This window comes from Rana temporaria, chromosome 12, assembly GCF_905171775.1.
Source record: "Rana temporaria chromosome 12, aRanTem1.1, whole genome shotgun sequence".
Taxonomy (NCBI): domain Eukaryota; kingdom Metazoa; phylum Chordata; class Amphibia; order Anura; family Ranidae; genus Rana; species Rana temporaria.
This window is the reverse complement of record NC_053500.1, coordinates 33,714,189-33,729,960: the sequence shown is the minus strand read 5'-3', so window position 1 is coordinate 33,729,960 and position 15,772 is coordinate 33,714,189. Positions and strand designations below refer to the sequence as shown.

Below are 15,772 nucleotides of genomic sequence, written 5' to 3'. Positions count from 1 at the left end.
GAGAAGTCCAGGCTGCTCACATCTGTCCCGATGTCGGCGGCATTTGCGTTCCACGCTGGTTACGTGGAACGGCGGTGACATATAAGAATCGCGGGTCATCCCGCGGGGAGAATCGAGATTGCGATTCTCTCCGCGATTAATCGTGCAGCTCTACTGCGACATTATGGCGGACACTTCAGACAATTTTGACACATTTTTGGGACCATTGTCATTTTCACAGCAAAAAATGCATTGTTTACTGTGAAAATGACAATTGCAGTTTGGGAGTTAACCACAAGGGGGCGCTGAAGGGGGTAAGTGTGACCTCATCTGTGTTTCTAACTGTAGGGGGGTGTGGCTGTAGGTGTGACGTCATTGATTGTGGTTCCCTATATTGGGGAACACACGATCGATGACGGCGCCACAGTGAAGAACGGGGAAGCTGGTGTTTACACATGGCTCTCCCCGTTCTTCAGCTCCGGGGGCAGGCCAGCAACCCACGACTGGGCACTTAAAGAGGACGTATCTGTACGTGCTTGTGCCCAGCCGTGCCTTTCTGCCGACGTATATGTGCAGGAGGCGGTCTTTAAGTGGTTAAAGAGTGCGAGGAGCAAAGCACTACAGTGCTTGAAACAATGTCAATAAAGTGAATTCCGAAGCTCCGTGACCGCTGGACCCGATCGCCGCTGAAGTCCCGCGGTCGGTCCCCGGAGCTGAAGAACAGGAAGAGCTGTGTGTAAACTTCCCCGTTCTTCACTGTGGCACTGTCATCGATCGTGTGTTCCCCAATATAGGGAACCACAATCAATGACATCACACCTACAGCCACACCCCCCTACAGTTAGAAACACAGATGAGGTCACACTTAACCCCTTCAGCGCCCCTTGTGGTTAACTTCCAAACTGCAATTGTCATTTTCACAGTAAACAATGTATTTTCAGAAAGACCGCTTTAACTTTGCGGCGGCGTAGTGTATCGTGTTTACACTACGCTGCCGTAACCCCGTAAGTTAGCGAGGCAAGTACATGATTCACAAAGTACTTGCCTGCTAAGTTACGCCGGCTTAGCGTAAATCAGCTATTTGATGGAATAACTTTAGACCTGAAAATGCGTTATGTAAACGGCGTATCTTTACTGCGTCGGGCAAGCGTACGTTCGTGAATCGGTGTAACTACTCATTTACATATTCTAGGCCGACCGCAATGGAAGCGCCACCTAGCGGTCAGCCTAAAAATTAAACTTTAGGATACGACGGTGTAAGACACTTGCGCCGCTCGTATCTGAGCCTAATTTAAGCGTATCTGGTTTCCAGAATACGCTTAAATTTGCATCGGCGCAGATTCTGACTTAGGCCGGCGTATCTACTGATACGCCGGCCTAAATCTTTCTGAATCTGCCTAATTGTTTCAGTTTAAATAGGTCTGTTTTTGGGAGTTTGTACATGACAGTATTCAGGTATTTCAGCTTTCAATTGCAAAGATAACCAAGAGATCGAGGCAACCTGCCACCAAGACTTGGATCATTTTATAGAGTCAATAGAAAGTGTTGGTGGTAGTTTGGCTTTCTCCATTGGGTCATTCTACCAATCAAATGTTGATTAAATGCGACTGCAATTGCCTGAAGCTTGCATTTTGTGTTTAGCATAACAATTCGAGGGACATTCACCAAAACGGGAGGCATTCCTACCTCCCAGCATGTTGTAACTGTCATAGATGGAAACATTCTAAATTGAATTCTCAGCGATCAGAAAGTACCGTATTTATCGGCGTATACCGTGCACTTTTTTGCCCCGAAAATCGTGGGTGCACGATTTACGCCGATACCCGCTTTCCCGCGCCGAGTTTGAATACTGCGCCGGCATATACCGAGAGCAGTACACTCGTGTATAGTCGGGCAGTCTCGGCTCCTCTCACGCTGACGTCCTGGACGTACAGGACATCAGCGCGAGAGTAGCCGAGCCTGCCCAACTATACACGAGTGTACTGCGCTCGGTATATGCCGGCGCAGTATTAAAACTCGGAGCGGGGAGGACGCCGCAGAAGGACGCCGGACCCGACGAAGAGGACACCCGAAGCCGCAGACGGACCCGACGAGGCCGCCGCGCAAGACACCAAACTGTAAGTACAAAAATCTTTTTTCCACAGGAATTTCGGGGCAACTTTAGGGGTGCGCGCTATACGCGGGAGCGCGCTATACCCCAATAAATACGGTAACCTGTTCCAGGCCTGAAATGAAACAAAATCCTCTATTAGAGGTAGGGGGTTCCCAGATCTCTCCAGCTCACCTTCCTGCCCTCTTCACCTTTTTGATTGGCTAGTGATTTTGCCCATAGCACTTTGTATCCAATAGTAAGGTGAGAAGAGCAGGAAGGGGCTGACCTAGATCAACCAGGAGGAGGGGTTTTTATTTTCCTTTATAGCCTTTGAAGAGGATAAGAATGGCAGCCTAGCCTCCACATTTCACATGATGGGTATACTTCAAGATAAGCTGGGCAATTTTACTCAAATACTAACTATTCTTGCCAGCGCCATGACCGGTAGGAGTTGCCTGTAGCCAGAAAAGATATTGGTTCTGCTTTTAAAGTATTACTAAACCCAGGACTCTGCATTCACAATATCTGGTCTCCCACAGCACACAGAACATGGAAATGCAAATATTTTTAGTAATTTTAAACTGCTAGTTTTCTCATCGGCAGTATAAAGCAGTCTTATGACTTCTATCAGTGTCTGGTTAAAGCTTGTAGGAGGAGTTGTCATTCTCCTCTGACTGTCCTATGAGGCTGCATGCAGGGCCGGTGCCGGTGCAAATGACCTGAACAAGTCAGCCGTCACTGGTGCCCTCACTAGCATGCCCCTGCCCAGGAAGGCACTGTGTTCCACTTTAGGATTCTGCCTTGATTCGCCGGGACCTTGCTGGGATTCCTTGTAAGAATTATGGCTGACTCTGGAAGTGGAAGCCACTGCCTTTCCAGGCAGAGGAGCTTGTGTGGACCGTTGGGAGGTATGGGAATGGAAAATGGGTAGTTCAAAATGTTTTACACTTTCCCTTAACCACTTAAGACCCGGACCTTTAGGCAGCTAAAGCACCTGGCCAGTTATTGCGATTCGGCACTGCGTCGCTTTAACTGACAATTGCGTGGTCGTGTGACGTGGCTCCCAAACAAAATTGACGTTTTCCCCACAAATAGAGCTTTCTTTTGGTGGTATTTGATCACCTCTGCGGTTTTTATTTTTTGCGCTATAAACAAAAATAGAGCGACAATTTTGAAAAAAAATCAATATTTTTTACTTTTTGCTATAATAAATATCCCCCAATGCAAGTAGTGAATGCATATGTAGGTCACGTTCACATATGTAAACGATGTTTGCACCACGCGTGAGGTATCGCCATGAACATCTGAGAGAGAGAGCGCAATAATTCTAGCACTAAGACCACCTCTGTAACTCTAAACTGGTAACCTGTAAAAAAAAATAATAAAAAAAAAAAAACATAGCCTATGGAGATTTTTAAGTACCCTAGTTTGGCGCAATTTTAAAGCTTGACATGTTTGGTATCTATTTACTTGGCGCAATATCCTCTTCCATATCATACAAAAAAAAATAGAGAATATAATTTTTTTTTTTTTTTTTTTGTATTTTTATTTATTAAAGTGTGTATTTTTCCAAAAATTGCATTTGAAAAACTGCTGCGCAAAAAAATGTGCGACATTAAAAAATTGCAATGACCACCATTTTGTTCTCTAGGGTCTCTGCTAGAAAAATAGTTTTTTTTTTTTTTTTTACTTGTTAACAGCAAATGTCAGAAAAAGGTTGATTCCTAGAGTTGTTAAGTAAATCGGGCTTCTGTTTTCTGTCACATCCTTAAGTCTACATAATAAATAACGTAAGTATTGATTTATTTATTTATTTATTTATTTAACCACTTGCCGCCCGCCAATGACAGATTGGCGGCGGCAAAGTGGTTGTAGAATCCTGACTGGACGTCATATGACGTCCTCAGGATTCTGAGCCAGTCTGACACCCCGCAACACCGATTAAGGTAAAGAGTCTCTCACGGAGACACTTTACCACGTGATCAGCCGTGTCCAATCACGGCTGATCACGATTTAAACAGCAAAAGACGGTAACCGGCTTTTCCTCACTCGCGTCTGTCAGACGCGAGTAGAGGAGAGCCGATCGTCTGCTACTCTGACAGGGGGGGTTTGTGCCACCCTAGACCACCAGGGATGACACATAATGGATGCCAATCAGTGCCACAATGGATGCCAATCAGTGCCCACAATGGGCATCACTGATTGGCAGGCATTGTTTGGCACTGATTGGCATCCAGTACAACACATTAGTTGGTGCCCATCCATGCCGCCTATCCCTGCCCATCCGTGCCGCCTATCCCTGCCCACCCGTGCCGCCTATCCCTGCCCATCCGTGCCGCCTATCCCTGCCCATCCGTGCCGCCTATCCCTGCCCATCCGTGCCGCCTATCCCTGCCCATCCGTGCCGCCTATCCCTGCCCATCCGTGCCGCCTATCCCTGCCCATCCGTGCCGCCTATCCCTGCCCATCCGTGCCGCCTATCCCTGCCCATCCGTGCCGCCTATCCCTGCCCATCCGTGCCGCCTATCCCTGCCCATCCGTGCCGCCTATCCCTGCCGCCTATCCCTGCCCATCCGTGCCGCCTATCCCTGCCCTTCCGTGCCGCCTATCCCTGCCCTTCCGTGCCGCCTATCTGTGCCACCTATCCGTGCCGCATATTGGTGCCCATCATCAATGCCACCACATCAGTGCCAGTCAGTGCAGTACCATCAGTGAAGGAGAAAACTTACTTATTTACAATGTTTTATAACGGAAACAAAAAAAAAATTCTAAATTTTTGGTCATTTTTTTTTGCAGAAAATAAAAATCCCAGAGGTGATCAAATACCACCAAAAGAAAGCTCTATTTGTGGGAACAAAATGATAAAAATGTAGTTTGGGTACAGTGTAGCATGACCGCGCAATTGTAATTTAAAGTGCATCAGCGCTGAAAGCTGAAAATTGGTCTGGGCGGGAAGGTGTATAAGTGCTCGTTATGGAAGTGGTTAAGGAACAACTTATGTTGATATGGTTAAGAGGTATTTCTGAAATCTTTGTACATGTGCAGATTTCTTTCTAATTCATTTATATAATAATATAATATAATTAATATTGGTCTTAAAGGGATAATAGTGGTGAATGGGTCTGTGTGATGATCCCATGTGATAAATGTCACAATGAGAGTCATGTTAGGGACAGGCCACCCCATAATTCTATCCATGAAAATGACACTGCAGAAATATGATTACCATGTGGAGCAGCAGAGCCTGTTGGTTATAAATAGGACTGAGCAGTTCTCTTTCAGTGAGTGCAATGAGGCTACAGACGAGGTGAAGCTCCTAGTACAATGTCCAGGGAAACCTTCCCCTTCACCACGACCGCCCTACGTTCCCTCCAATGGCAGAGAGAACAGCTGGAGAACGAGGATCGCAGGAGGGCGGTGAGCAGGCAGTGTCTCGCCCGCAGGTTACAGACCGACAGAAGCGCTTATCGCCCCCCTGCTAGCCAGCGGCGCCAGTACTGCCGCGATGCCGCCATCCACAATGCCCTGTACACTGGCGATATAGAGAGGATTAAGGTCATATTCAGAGAACAGGACTCGGCAGAAGTCGTGGTGGAGACGGTCAGTGAAGAGCTGCAGTGGTCTCCAGACATAGGTGAGGTGGTCTATGAAAGGTTTGTGATTTAAAGCAAAGGAGGGATGTCAAGGGACACAGAAGTTCACCTGCCCACACACGTTTCAATCTGATTGTACAACCATAACTTTACCACTTTGTTTAGATATACTAACCGCCATGTAGTGTGATGGCCTACTTGACTAGACTTCAATTGAAGACCCTTACCTAGGCATAGGCATCGAACAGAGATTGGCAAATCAGATTGTAAATTGTGTACCGGCCTACTAGAATGAGTCTCTCTATTGAGTTTGAAATTTAGTTAACATAATGTAGGGCCACTGATAAGGTGGTACGGGCGACCCTCTTGTTCTATGCCCCATCAGGTCGCCTGGCATCTTGCCCCCATCAAAACACCCTGATTATAGTGTATGCATTTTTCAGTGAGGGAGATGGCCCCCTCCAGGCTACTGCTCCTTCTAGACTTGCAGCACCAAGGTTTTCATGGTGAAGGGGGTCATGACCACGGTCAGGTCTGATCTGGCGATAGATGGGCTCTGTATGGTGTGCCGGGAACATGGTCAGTGATGGGTGGAGGGATTGAGGGGGGTATAGTGTCGGGTACAGGGTTATAAAGCAGGGTATCTGATTTTGGTAGAGGTAGGCACTGCCTGCAGTATGCCAGGGATAAAGGAATATAATGGGAGTCCATAAAGCGTCCTGACACCTGTATTCTGTACATGAGCTGCTTCTGACCCCTGCACGCTGTACATTGCATACTCCTGACCCCTGCACGCTGTACATTGCATACTCCTGACCCCTGCACACTGTACATTATCTATTTCTGATGCACTCTGTACATTTATACTCCTACCATCTGCATTCTGTATGTAGGCTTGAGTTGTACACCGCTCCCTTTTATTGCAATTTTGAATAAATGATCATGATGTGATAACTGAATTGATATGTACATTACCTACTTCTGATCCCTGCATTCTGTACATTACCTACTTCTGACCCTTGCACTCTGTACATTACCTACTTCTGACCCTTGCACTCTGTACATTACCTACTTCTGACCCTTGCACTCTGTACATTACCTACTTCTGACCCTTGCATTCTGTACGTTACATGCTCCATACACCTGCATTCTGTACGTTACATGCTCCATACACCTGCATTCTGTACGTTACCTACTTCTGACCCTTGCACTCTGTACATTACATGCTCCATACACCTGCATTTTGTACATTACCTACTTCTGACCCCTGCACTCTGTACATTACATACTCCTACCATCTACATTCTGTATGTAGGCTCAAGTTCTACGCCGCTCCCACTATTATTGCAATTTTGAATAAATGATCATGATGTGATAACTGAATTCATATGTACATTACCTACTTCTGATCTCTGCATTCTGTACATTACCTACTCCCAACCCCTGCATTTTGTACATTACCTACTTCTAACCCTTGCATTCTGTACATTACATGCTCCATACACCTGCATTCTGTACATTACCTACTTCTGACCCTTGCACTCTGTACATTACATACTCCATACACCTGCATTCTGTACATTACCTACTTCTGACCCTTGCACTCTGTACATTACATACTCCATACACCTGCATTCTGTACATTACCTACTTCTGACCCTTGCACTCTGTACGTTACATGCGCCATACACCTGCATGCTGTACATTACCTACTTCTGACCCCTGCACTCTACATTACATGCTCCATACACCTGCATTATGTACATTACCTACTTCTGACCCCTGCACTCTGTACATTACACACTCCTACCATCTACATTCTGTATGTAGGCTCGAGTTCTACACCGCTCCCACTATTATTGCAATTTTGAATAAATGATCATGATGTGATAACTGAATTTGTATGTCTCCACACTTGTATTTGTCAGGTCTCTTCTCCTTAACACCTAAAAAGTCTCACACCACCCCACTGCGTATCACTGCCGCTCGGGGGTACTCGGAGTGTGTGCGCTACTTGATATGCCACGGTGCCAACCCCAACAATACAGTCGGGGGAAGGGGAGCGCTGCACGACGCCTGCGAGGGAGGACACGCTGTGTGTACCCAGCTACTGGTAAGCCGTGGAGCAGACTGCAATCTACAGAGCGAAGATGGCCAGGCACCCCTCCACTTCTGTACCACAAAGGACACCCTGGAGTGAGTATATGGTTTAGAATAGACACCATCATCTGTGGGTTAAAAAACTGCCCACTCTACTAGTAAGAGTGCCAGGTTTGTTGTTGCAAGTGAAGTTGAGACACCTTGACGCCCCCACAATAAAATTTACTCGAATCTCCATGCATGTGTGTTTAGGCCGTATGTGTCCACAGGAGCCACACAATCGGGTATAACATGGAGATAATACATTAAATAAATTATACTCTATCCAAAAACATCCTTATAAGGGGCCTAGAGTGGTCTATCACAAGATAATGAAAGTAAATGTAAACCCTAACAAGGATCATTCCTTATTTGCTCTGTTTTGGTCGTGTTGGATATACAGATGAACGTCTGTTTAATATCAGTTGATCCTGCCAGAAATCTAGTAATCTCCTAACGTCATGTATTGAGCCAACAACTCTGCATTGAAATCTCAAACCTTGTTATCAAACTTGCCTGAGTTCTCAGCAGTGGCGTCACTAGGGTTGGTGTCACCCGGTGCGGTAAAACATGGTGTCACCCCCTTCTGTCTAGGCTGCCCAGCACCAAGCAGGCAGCGCACAGGCATGGGGCGCACCCCAAACCAGCCCCTCTAAATGATAGTATAGGGCAGTATAGTGGCAGGTTAGGGTAGTATAGAGTGGTATAGTGGCAGGTTGGTGTAGTGGGGTGGTATAGGACAGGTTAAGGTGGTATAGGGCATGTTGGGTTGATATAGGGTAGTTTGGGGTGGTATAGGGCAAGTTAGGGTTGCATAGGGCAGGTTGGGGTGGTATAGGGCAAGTTAGGGTGGTACAGGGCAGGTTGGGGTGGTATAGGGCAAGTTGGGATGGCATGGGAAAGGTTGGGGTGGTACAGGGCAAGTTAGGGTGGCATTGGGCAGGTTGGGGTGGTATAGGGCAAGTTATGGTGGCATAGGGCAGATTGGGGTGGTACAGGGCAAGTTGGGGTGGCATGGGAAAGTGTGGGGTGGTACAGGGCAGGCTGTGGTGGTACAGGGCAGGCTGTGGTGGTACAGGGCAGGCTGGGGTGGTACAGGGCTGTTTGGGGGGTACAGTGCAGCCTGGGGTGGTATAGGGCTGTTTGGGGTGGTATAGGGCTGTTTGGGGTGGTACAGGGCAGGCTGGGGTGGTACAGGGCATGCTGGGGTGGTACAGGGCAGGCTGGGGTGGCACAGAGCAGGCTGAGGTGGTACAGGGCAGGCTGAGATTGCACAGGGCAGGCTGGGCATGTCAGCTAAAAAAAACAAAAAAACGGGATGGTGTCACCCCTCTAGCGGGTGTCACCCGGTGCGGACCGCACCCCCCTAGCAACGCCTCTGGTTCTTAGTGTGAACTAAAAAACGCTATTGGACTCTCTTGTTTGTTTTCAAAAGTTTTGAGACGCCAAGCAGTTGACAAGGCATCAATGATCAGACTTCAGACCCCGGATATTCAAGTTCCAGGAAGTAAAGATAAATAATGGGGCTGATATAATTGCTGATCCTGGGTGATTATAGTAATGTACGATCTATTCTTTGGTTTTGAACTACGAGGGTTCTTCAAAAAGCTTCTGCACCTTTTTATATTTTATAGAGTTAAAAGTGCATAAACTTTTTGAAGACCCCTTGTATATAAAGCATGCTGATAATGTGAAGTATTCTCTAAACATGGTCCCCATTTTATGTTTTAGGTGCGCAAGACAGCTGCTGGAATATGGTGCTATTGTGAACCTTCCCTGCCATTACACCCGTGCTACGCCATTGCACGTGGCAGCCACCCGTGGTCTGGAAGCCCATGTAACGTTGTACTTAAGTCTTGGTGCTGACCCTTGTGCCCTCAACCGCGAGAGCGAGACGCCCGTTAATGCAGCCTGTGCAGCCGGTGACTCCCCGCAGCACTTTGGCCGATACCTGAGGGTTGTAGAGATGTTGCTGAAGGCAGGGGGTCCGCCCAGTACTCCTGGGAAGAAGGGCCATGGGCCCCTGCACAATGCCAGCTCCAACTGCCATCTTAGTCTGGTGAAAATGTTGCTCGACCATGGGGCATCTGTCAATGTGACAAATAGCGCTGGGTACACCCCGCTGGATTGTGCACTACAGGTGTGCACTGATTATCCTGAGTGTCAGCCCGATCAGCTGGTACAGACATTACTCAACCATGGATCCGAGTCCCCTAGTGTCAAGGTGAGTCTGGGTCACGTGTCGCTCCTGTTTGAACTATGGCTTAAAGGGATCCATATGGTATAATTCTAGTGAGCCCATAGTTTGAGTCATTACTGCAATGTCTGCTTTTCAGGGTAAATTGTATTGCTCAACAAGGTAATATCTAGGGGGTACCAGTACATTCGCAGTTTACTAGTGCAGAGAATGGCACTGGTAGTAAGGGTCAGATGGACAAATGTCACTCTAGGTGGGCAGCAGGAACAGGACAAAGTTCCACGTGGCTTTTACATGTGGGACCACAAAGGTGCCCACTCAACGATGTATGGGTGGAATGAGGTTGAGGCAACTTCAGCGCTAATACCCACAGTGTTTACCTCTTCTGCGGTAGAAACCAGCAAGAAGGGGTAATTGAAAGGTGACCATTGACCTAATCAGGGCCGATCCTAGGGTCACAAATATTTCTGGCCCCCAACATGGGCATCGTCATTTTACCAACTCCTCCCCTTTACAAATGTTGCTATGTCAATGACTCAACCACAGAGATGCTCCCCCACAATGTCTTCCTTAACCTGGGATCCTTACATGATCTCTTAACAATAAACACAATTCAGGAAGAGAAGCAGAGTACTTTATTGGGACCTGAAGGGGGGCCTCTGTGATGGAGAGGGCTTCTGTTAGAGAGTCTGTTAGATGTTTGGCGCCCCCACCTCTGCAGGCGCCTGGGTGCAATGCGCCCTGTGAACCCTGCCTAGGATCGGCCCTGGACCTAATGGATATGGAGTAGCTCAATGTCCTACCACTCCTGGCCTACTCTCTACAAGTGTGTTTAGAGACAGGGCGAGTTTTGAGGAAATGCCAAGGGATCTGGACCTGGAAAGCTCTCCACAGCATTTTTACCACAGCAGAGTCTGGAAAGTGTCCTATGCGGAACCTAGTGTCCAAAATTTGCTTACCTGCAATCCCCCCCCCACAACATCTAGTCCAGTAGTGTCCAAACACAAAGGCTGTGGATGGCTATTACAGATAGTTGCAATCCAAGAGACAAGCTCTAGCAGTGATGCAAAGAAGGAAGAGTAAGAAAAAAGGAAAAATACATCCATTTTTAACAGCTGAGCTGAAGAAAAGATGTCTATCCTCCTAGGACACTAGTAAAAACTGGGCTTTTGTGGTAGTAGGAGGGCTTATCCTGGGCTGCCATATACACACGATCGGAAATTTGAACGGAACCGCGATTGGAAATTCCGACAAGAAAAGTCAGGTTGTCAGATGTTTTGAAACTGCATTTCCCATGATGCTCATGCACTCTTCAGTGTAGTTGAGCATCATGGGAAATGTAGTTCCAAAACATCTGGGGTGCCAAGGTTTGCCATCACTGACCTAGGCTTATACTCGAGTCAATTTATTGTGGTAAAATTAGGTGCCTCGGCTTATATTCGGGTCGGCTTATACGCGAGTATATATGGGATAACCCTTTGAAATCCTAGAATTCCCCTATTAACAATGTATCTTTCTATATGTATTAAAGACCACGGAAGGCCACAAAATTGAAGGGCATTTTCTTATGTTTTTAGTGTTAAGCCTCGTACACACGATTGGACTTCCATCCAACTTTTCCGTGGATTTTTGTCCAAAGGGCGTTGGCCGGGAACTTGTTCTGCATACACACGGCCCAACATATTTAGCCAACATTCACCAAACCATGTGGTTTTTCAGCTCTTTACCGCCACCCTTTGGGCAACTTCTGCTATTGCTGTCTGATGTTTAGCATTGATGCCGAGCATGGCCCAGATTCACAAAGCACTTACGCCGACGTATATCAAGTTACGCCGACGTAAGTGCAAATGTGCGCCGTCGTATCTGTGCGCAAGACCCACAAACGGAGATGTGCCTAAAAATAGGCTTCACCCTGCCAACGTAACTTGCTTACGCCAGCGTAGAGTGGGCGCCCGACGCAGGCTACGAGAGGTGCGGTTAAGTTGTACGTCCGGTGTAAAGTTATGCCCCATAAAGGAGGTGCAACCCAGCAGCAGACATGCAAAGGTCTGCACCAAGGAACACAAGCCGGCGCATTTTACGTTGGACGTGTGTCTGGCTGGGCGTAGGTTACGTTCACGGCGTATGCAGTGATCCAGCGTATCTTAGGCAGTTGTTCCGACGTGGTTGTGAGCAGGCGCAGGGGTATGCGTCCACGTTACGGTGCATGCGCAGTTCGTTATAAGTACTTGTCTGGCGCTCGCCCTATCATTTGCATGGGGTCACGCCTCATTTGCATGGGTCACGCCCACTTCCACCTACGCCGACCTGCGCCTTTGATACCCACGCCACGCTGGCGCAGCGTGGGAGCACTGGCTTTCTGAATTCCATGCTTGCCTCTGCGCAGCGTTTATGGGTTACTCTACGGCGGCGTAATGTGCGCCGTGCTCTCTGTGAATCTGGGCCCATGTGTTCTTTTACTTCAGATTTTAGTTGGACGTAATTGTGTACACACGATCGGATAAACCAACATAACGGATTTATTGCCCAACAATTGGTGAGCATGAACAGCCAACAATTGCCTGATGGAGCATACACACAGACGGATTATCCAACACAACACATCCATCAGACAATTATAGCCATAAAGTTGGACCGTGTGTACGAGGCTTTATGGTATTTTTAACACGTTATAAATAAAATCTTAAAGTGAGATGCTCTGTCTCCAGATGTGGCGGTACTGTGCTGCGTCCCCCCTGGCCTTTGAGATCCTTCTGAACTCCTACGATCGTATCCCACCAGGTGACTTCTGGGTAGAAGCTGTGCCCCCTTCAGTGTGGAAGGTAAGAATTCATGTTTACTTATACTGTATACAACCAGGATCCTTGGTAAACCCGCTTCTCTTCTTTGTATAGGAACATCAGACTTTATATGAATCCATCTCGCTACTTTCAAATCAACCTCGGCGTCTTCAACACCTCGCTCGCTGTGCTGTGAGAAGTAAATATGGCGGCCTATGCTACAAAGCGATTCCAGATCTTCGATTGCCCCCAGCTCTCACGGCATATCTCCTCCTGCAGCCAGAGGGCAGTATTCACTAACTGGGGATCATGAAGAGGTGATTGCAAGTTTGTCAATTGAAGGCCGCGTCAGACTTCTCTACCATTAGTCCAATGACCAATATGCACCAAGATATACCGTATTTTCCGGCGTATAAGACGACTGGGCGTATAAGACGACCCCCTAATTTTCCAGGAAAAATGTTGATTTTGGGATATACTCGCCGTATAAGACTACCCCCTTCTTACTAGTCTTTCTGGAAGCTGAGGGGTAGCCAGAACCGCTGACAGAAACAGGCTTTTTAAAATCTCACTGTGCCATTACATTACATGCCTCACTGTGCCATTACATCACTTGCCTCTCACTGTGCCATCACTTGCCCCCTCTCTGTGCCATCACTTGCCCCCTCTCTGTGCCATCACTTGCCCCCTCTCTGTGCCATCACTTGCCCCCTCTCTGTGCCATCACTTGCCCCCTTTCTGTGCCATCACTTGCCCCCTTTCTGTGCCATCACTTGCCCCCTCTCTGTGTCATCACTTGCTCACTGTGCCATCACTTGCCCCCTCTCTCTGCCATCACTTGCCCCCTCTCTGTGCCATCACTTGCCCCCTCTCTGTGTCATCACTTGCCCCCTCTCTCTGCCATCACTTGCCCCCTCTCTCTGCCATCACTTGCCCCCTCTCTCTGCCATCACTTGCCCCCTCTCTCTGCCATCACTTGCCCCCTCTCTCTGCCATCACTTGCCCCCTCTCTCTGCCATCACTTGCCCCCTCTCTGTGCCATCACTTGCCCCCTCTCTGTGCCATCACTTGCCCCCCTCTCTGTGCCATCACTTGCCCCCCCCTCTGTGCCATCACTTGCCCCCTCTCTGTGCCATCACTTGCCCCCTCTCTGTGTCATCACTTGCTCACTGTGCCATCACTTGCCCCCTCTCTGTGTCATCACTTGCTCACTGTGCCATCACTTGCCCCCTCTCTGTGCCATTACTTGCCCCCTTTCTGTGCCATTACTTGCCCCCTTTCTGTGCCATTACTTGCCCCCTTTCTGTGCCATTACTTGCCCCCTTTCTGTGCCATTACTTGCCCCCTTTCTGTGCCATCACTGCAAACGGTGCATTTATGATACTCACTTTTTTCTGAATAGCAGGCCAGGCAGTGCGGTGACAGTCTCCGTGCTGCGAGCGTCAAGGATTTAAAAGACGCGCCTTCTCCTCAGAGTGTCCTGTGTTAGGCGGAACACAAATCTTCCCAGCAGCGCCTCTGTTCTTTGTTCCGCCTATCACGGACGTCTTCTCATCTCGTCCGAGGATGAGAAGGCATCTGTGATAGGAGGAACACAGAACAGAGGTGCTGCTGGGAAGATTTGTGTTCCTCCTAACACAGGACACTCTGAGGAGAAGGAGCGTCTTTTAAATCCTTGACGCTCGCAGCACGGAGACTGTACCCGGCGTATAAGACGACCCCCGACTTTGGATGCATTTTTTTGCATCCAGAAAGTCGTCTTATACGCTGGAAGATACGGTAGTTCTTTTACAGTATCTTATGCATTAACCAGTCCAAACAATTCATGTATGGACCCACCTATTGCCAAATAAGATCTACCAAGTCTATTTTTTAGACTTCTGGCTCCCACCTTCAGACTGAGCAGATCAAAATTTTACTTTTAGGACTCGCAATCCTCTTGTATTTAGGCAATATTCTAATACTGTATAATATTTTCTAAACACAAGAGGAACTTATGTTCTTGAATCTTGGTGTGCTTTGTGTGTTCTTCCAGAACTCTGTAATATTCCAGAGTGGAACTTTTCCTTCTGTGCAGGAAGTCCCTATAATAAAAGACCAGTCACTGCTCCTCCCTCTTCTTGTGCAGGGTGACTGGTCTTGTCTCCGCCCTCTCCTGTAGTTTTCTGCAGGCAGCCTGTGGTGGGTGGAGCCTGCTGGGCCCCTCCCACAGCTCTGCTCCTCTGCACAGGCTTTGTACAGCACAGTGAGGATGTCACCACTACATTTACAATATATAATATCTGGGTCTGCAAAGGTATTTGGTGTACAAAAAGTGGATCTATATCCTCTACTGCAGTGTTTCCCAACTCCAGTCCTCAAGGCACACCAACAGGTCATGTTTTCAGGCTTTCCATTATTTTGCACAGGTGATTTGATCAGTTTCACTGCCGTGTCCAACACAAGGCCCGTGGGCCGAGTCCGGCCAACCAGGCCATTTCATGTGGCCCTCGCATCTATGTTTTGTTTTGTTTTTTTAGTCAGAACCCTGCACACTGTGGATAGCACACTCCTCAACCCTGCACGTTGTACACATTGCACCCCTGAACTTTGCACTCTGTACATAGCACACCCCTGATCCATGCACTTGGTACATAGCCCCCCCCTGAACTCTGCACATAACTCTCTCCTGGTATTTATTGCTCCTTTTATATCCTCCCACTGGTAGTGAAATTTGTGGTTGAGTTCCTGCACCAATTCTAAGAAAAGAAAAGCCCTGGATAAATGTATGTACTCTTACAAATACAACCGGCCCTTTGAGAGCAACCATAATACTGATGCGGCCCTCGACGAAATTGAGTTTGACAACCCTGCTCTAATGCTATTTATTTGTTGCTATATATATTTTATTATTATTTTATTTTTTTATTGCACATTTGTTGCTATTTAAAGGGGTTGTGAAGGTACAATTCTTTTTTTTTCCTAAATAGCTTCCTTTACCTTAGTGCAGTCC

At 47.7% G+C, this 15,772-nt stretch overlaps 1 protein-coding gene across 1 annotated transcript; it reads left to right on the top strand.

Annotated features, from left to right (window-relative positions):
• Positions 1-5,034: 5,034 nt before the first annotated feature.
• On the top strand, positions 5,035-13,244 carry ASB16 (ankyrin repeat and SOCS box containing 16). Its single transcript, XM_040330820.1, has 5 exons — positions 5,035-5,705; positions 7,593-7,860; positions 9,535-10,027; positions 12,709-12,822; positions 12,895-13,244. Exons 1-5 carry the CDS (start codon positions 5,396-5,398, stop codon positions 13,078-13,080), a joined length of 1,371 nt encoding a protein of 456 aa, XP_040186754.1. The 5' UTR covers positions 5,035-5,395; the 3' UTR covers positions 13,081-13,244.
• The last annotated feature ends 2,528 nt before the right edge of the window (positions 13,245-15,772 follow it).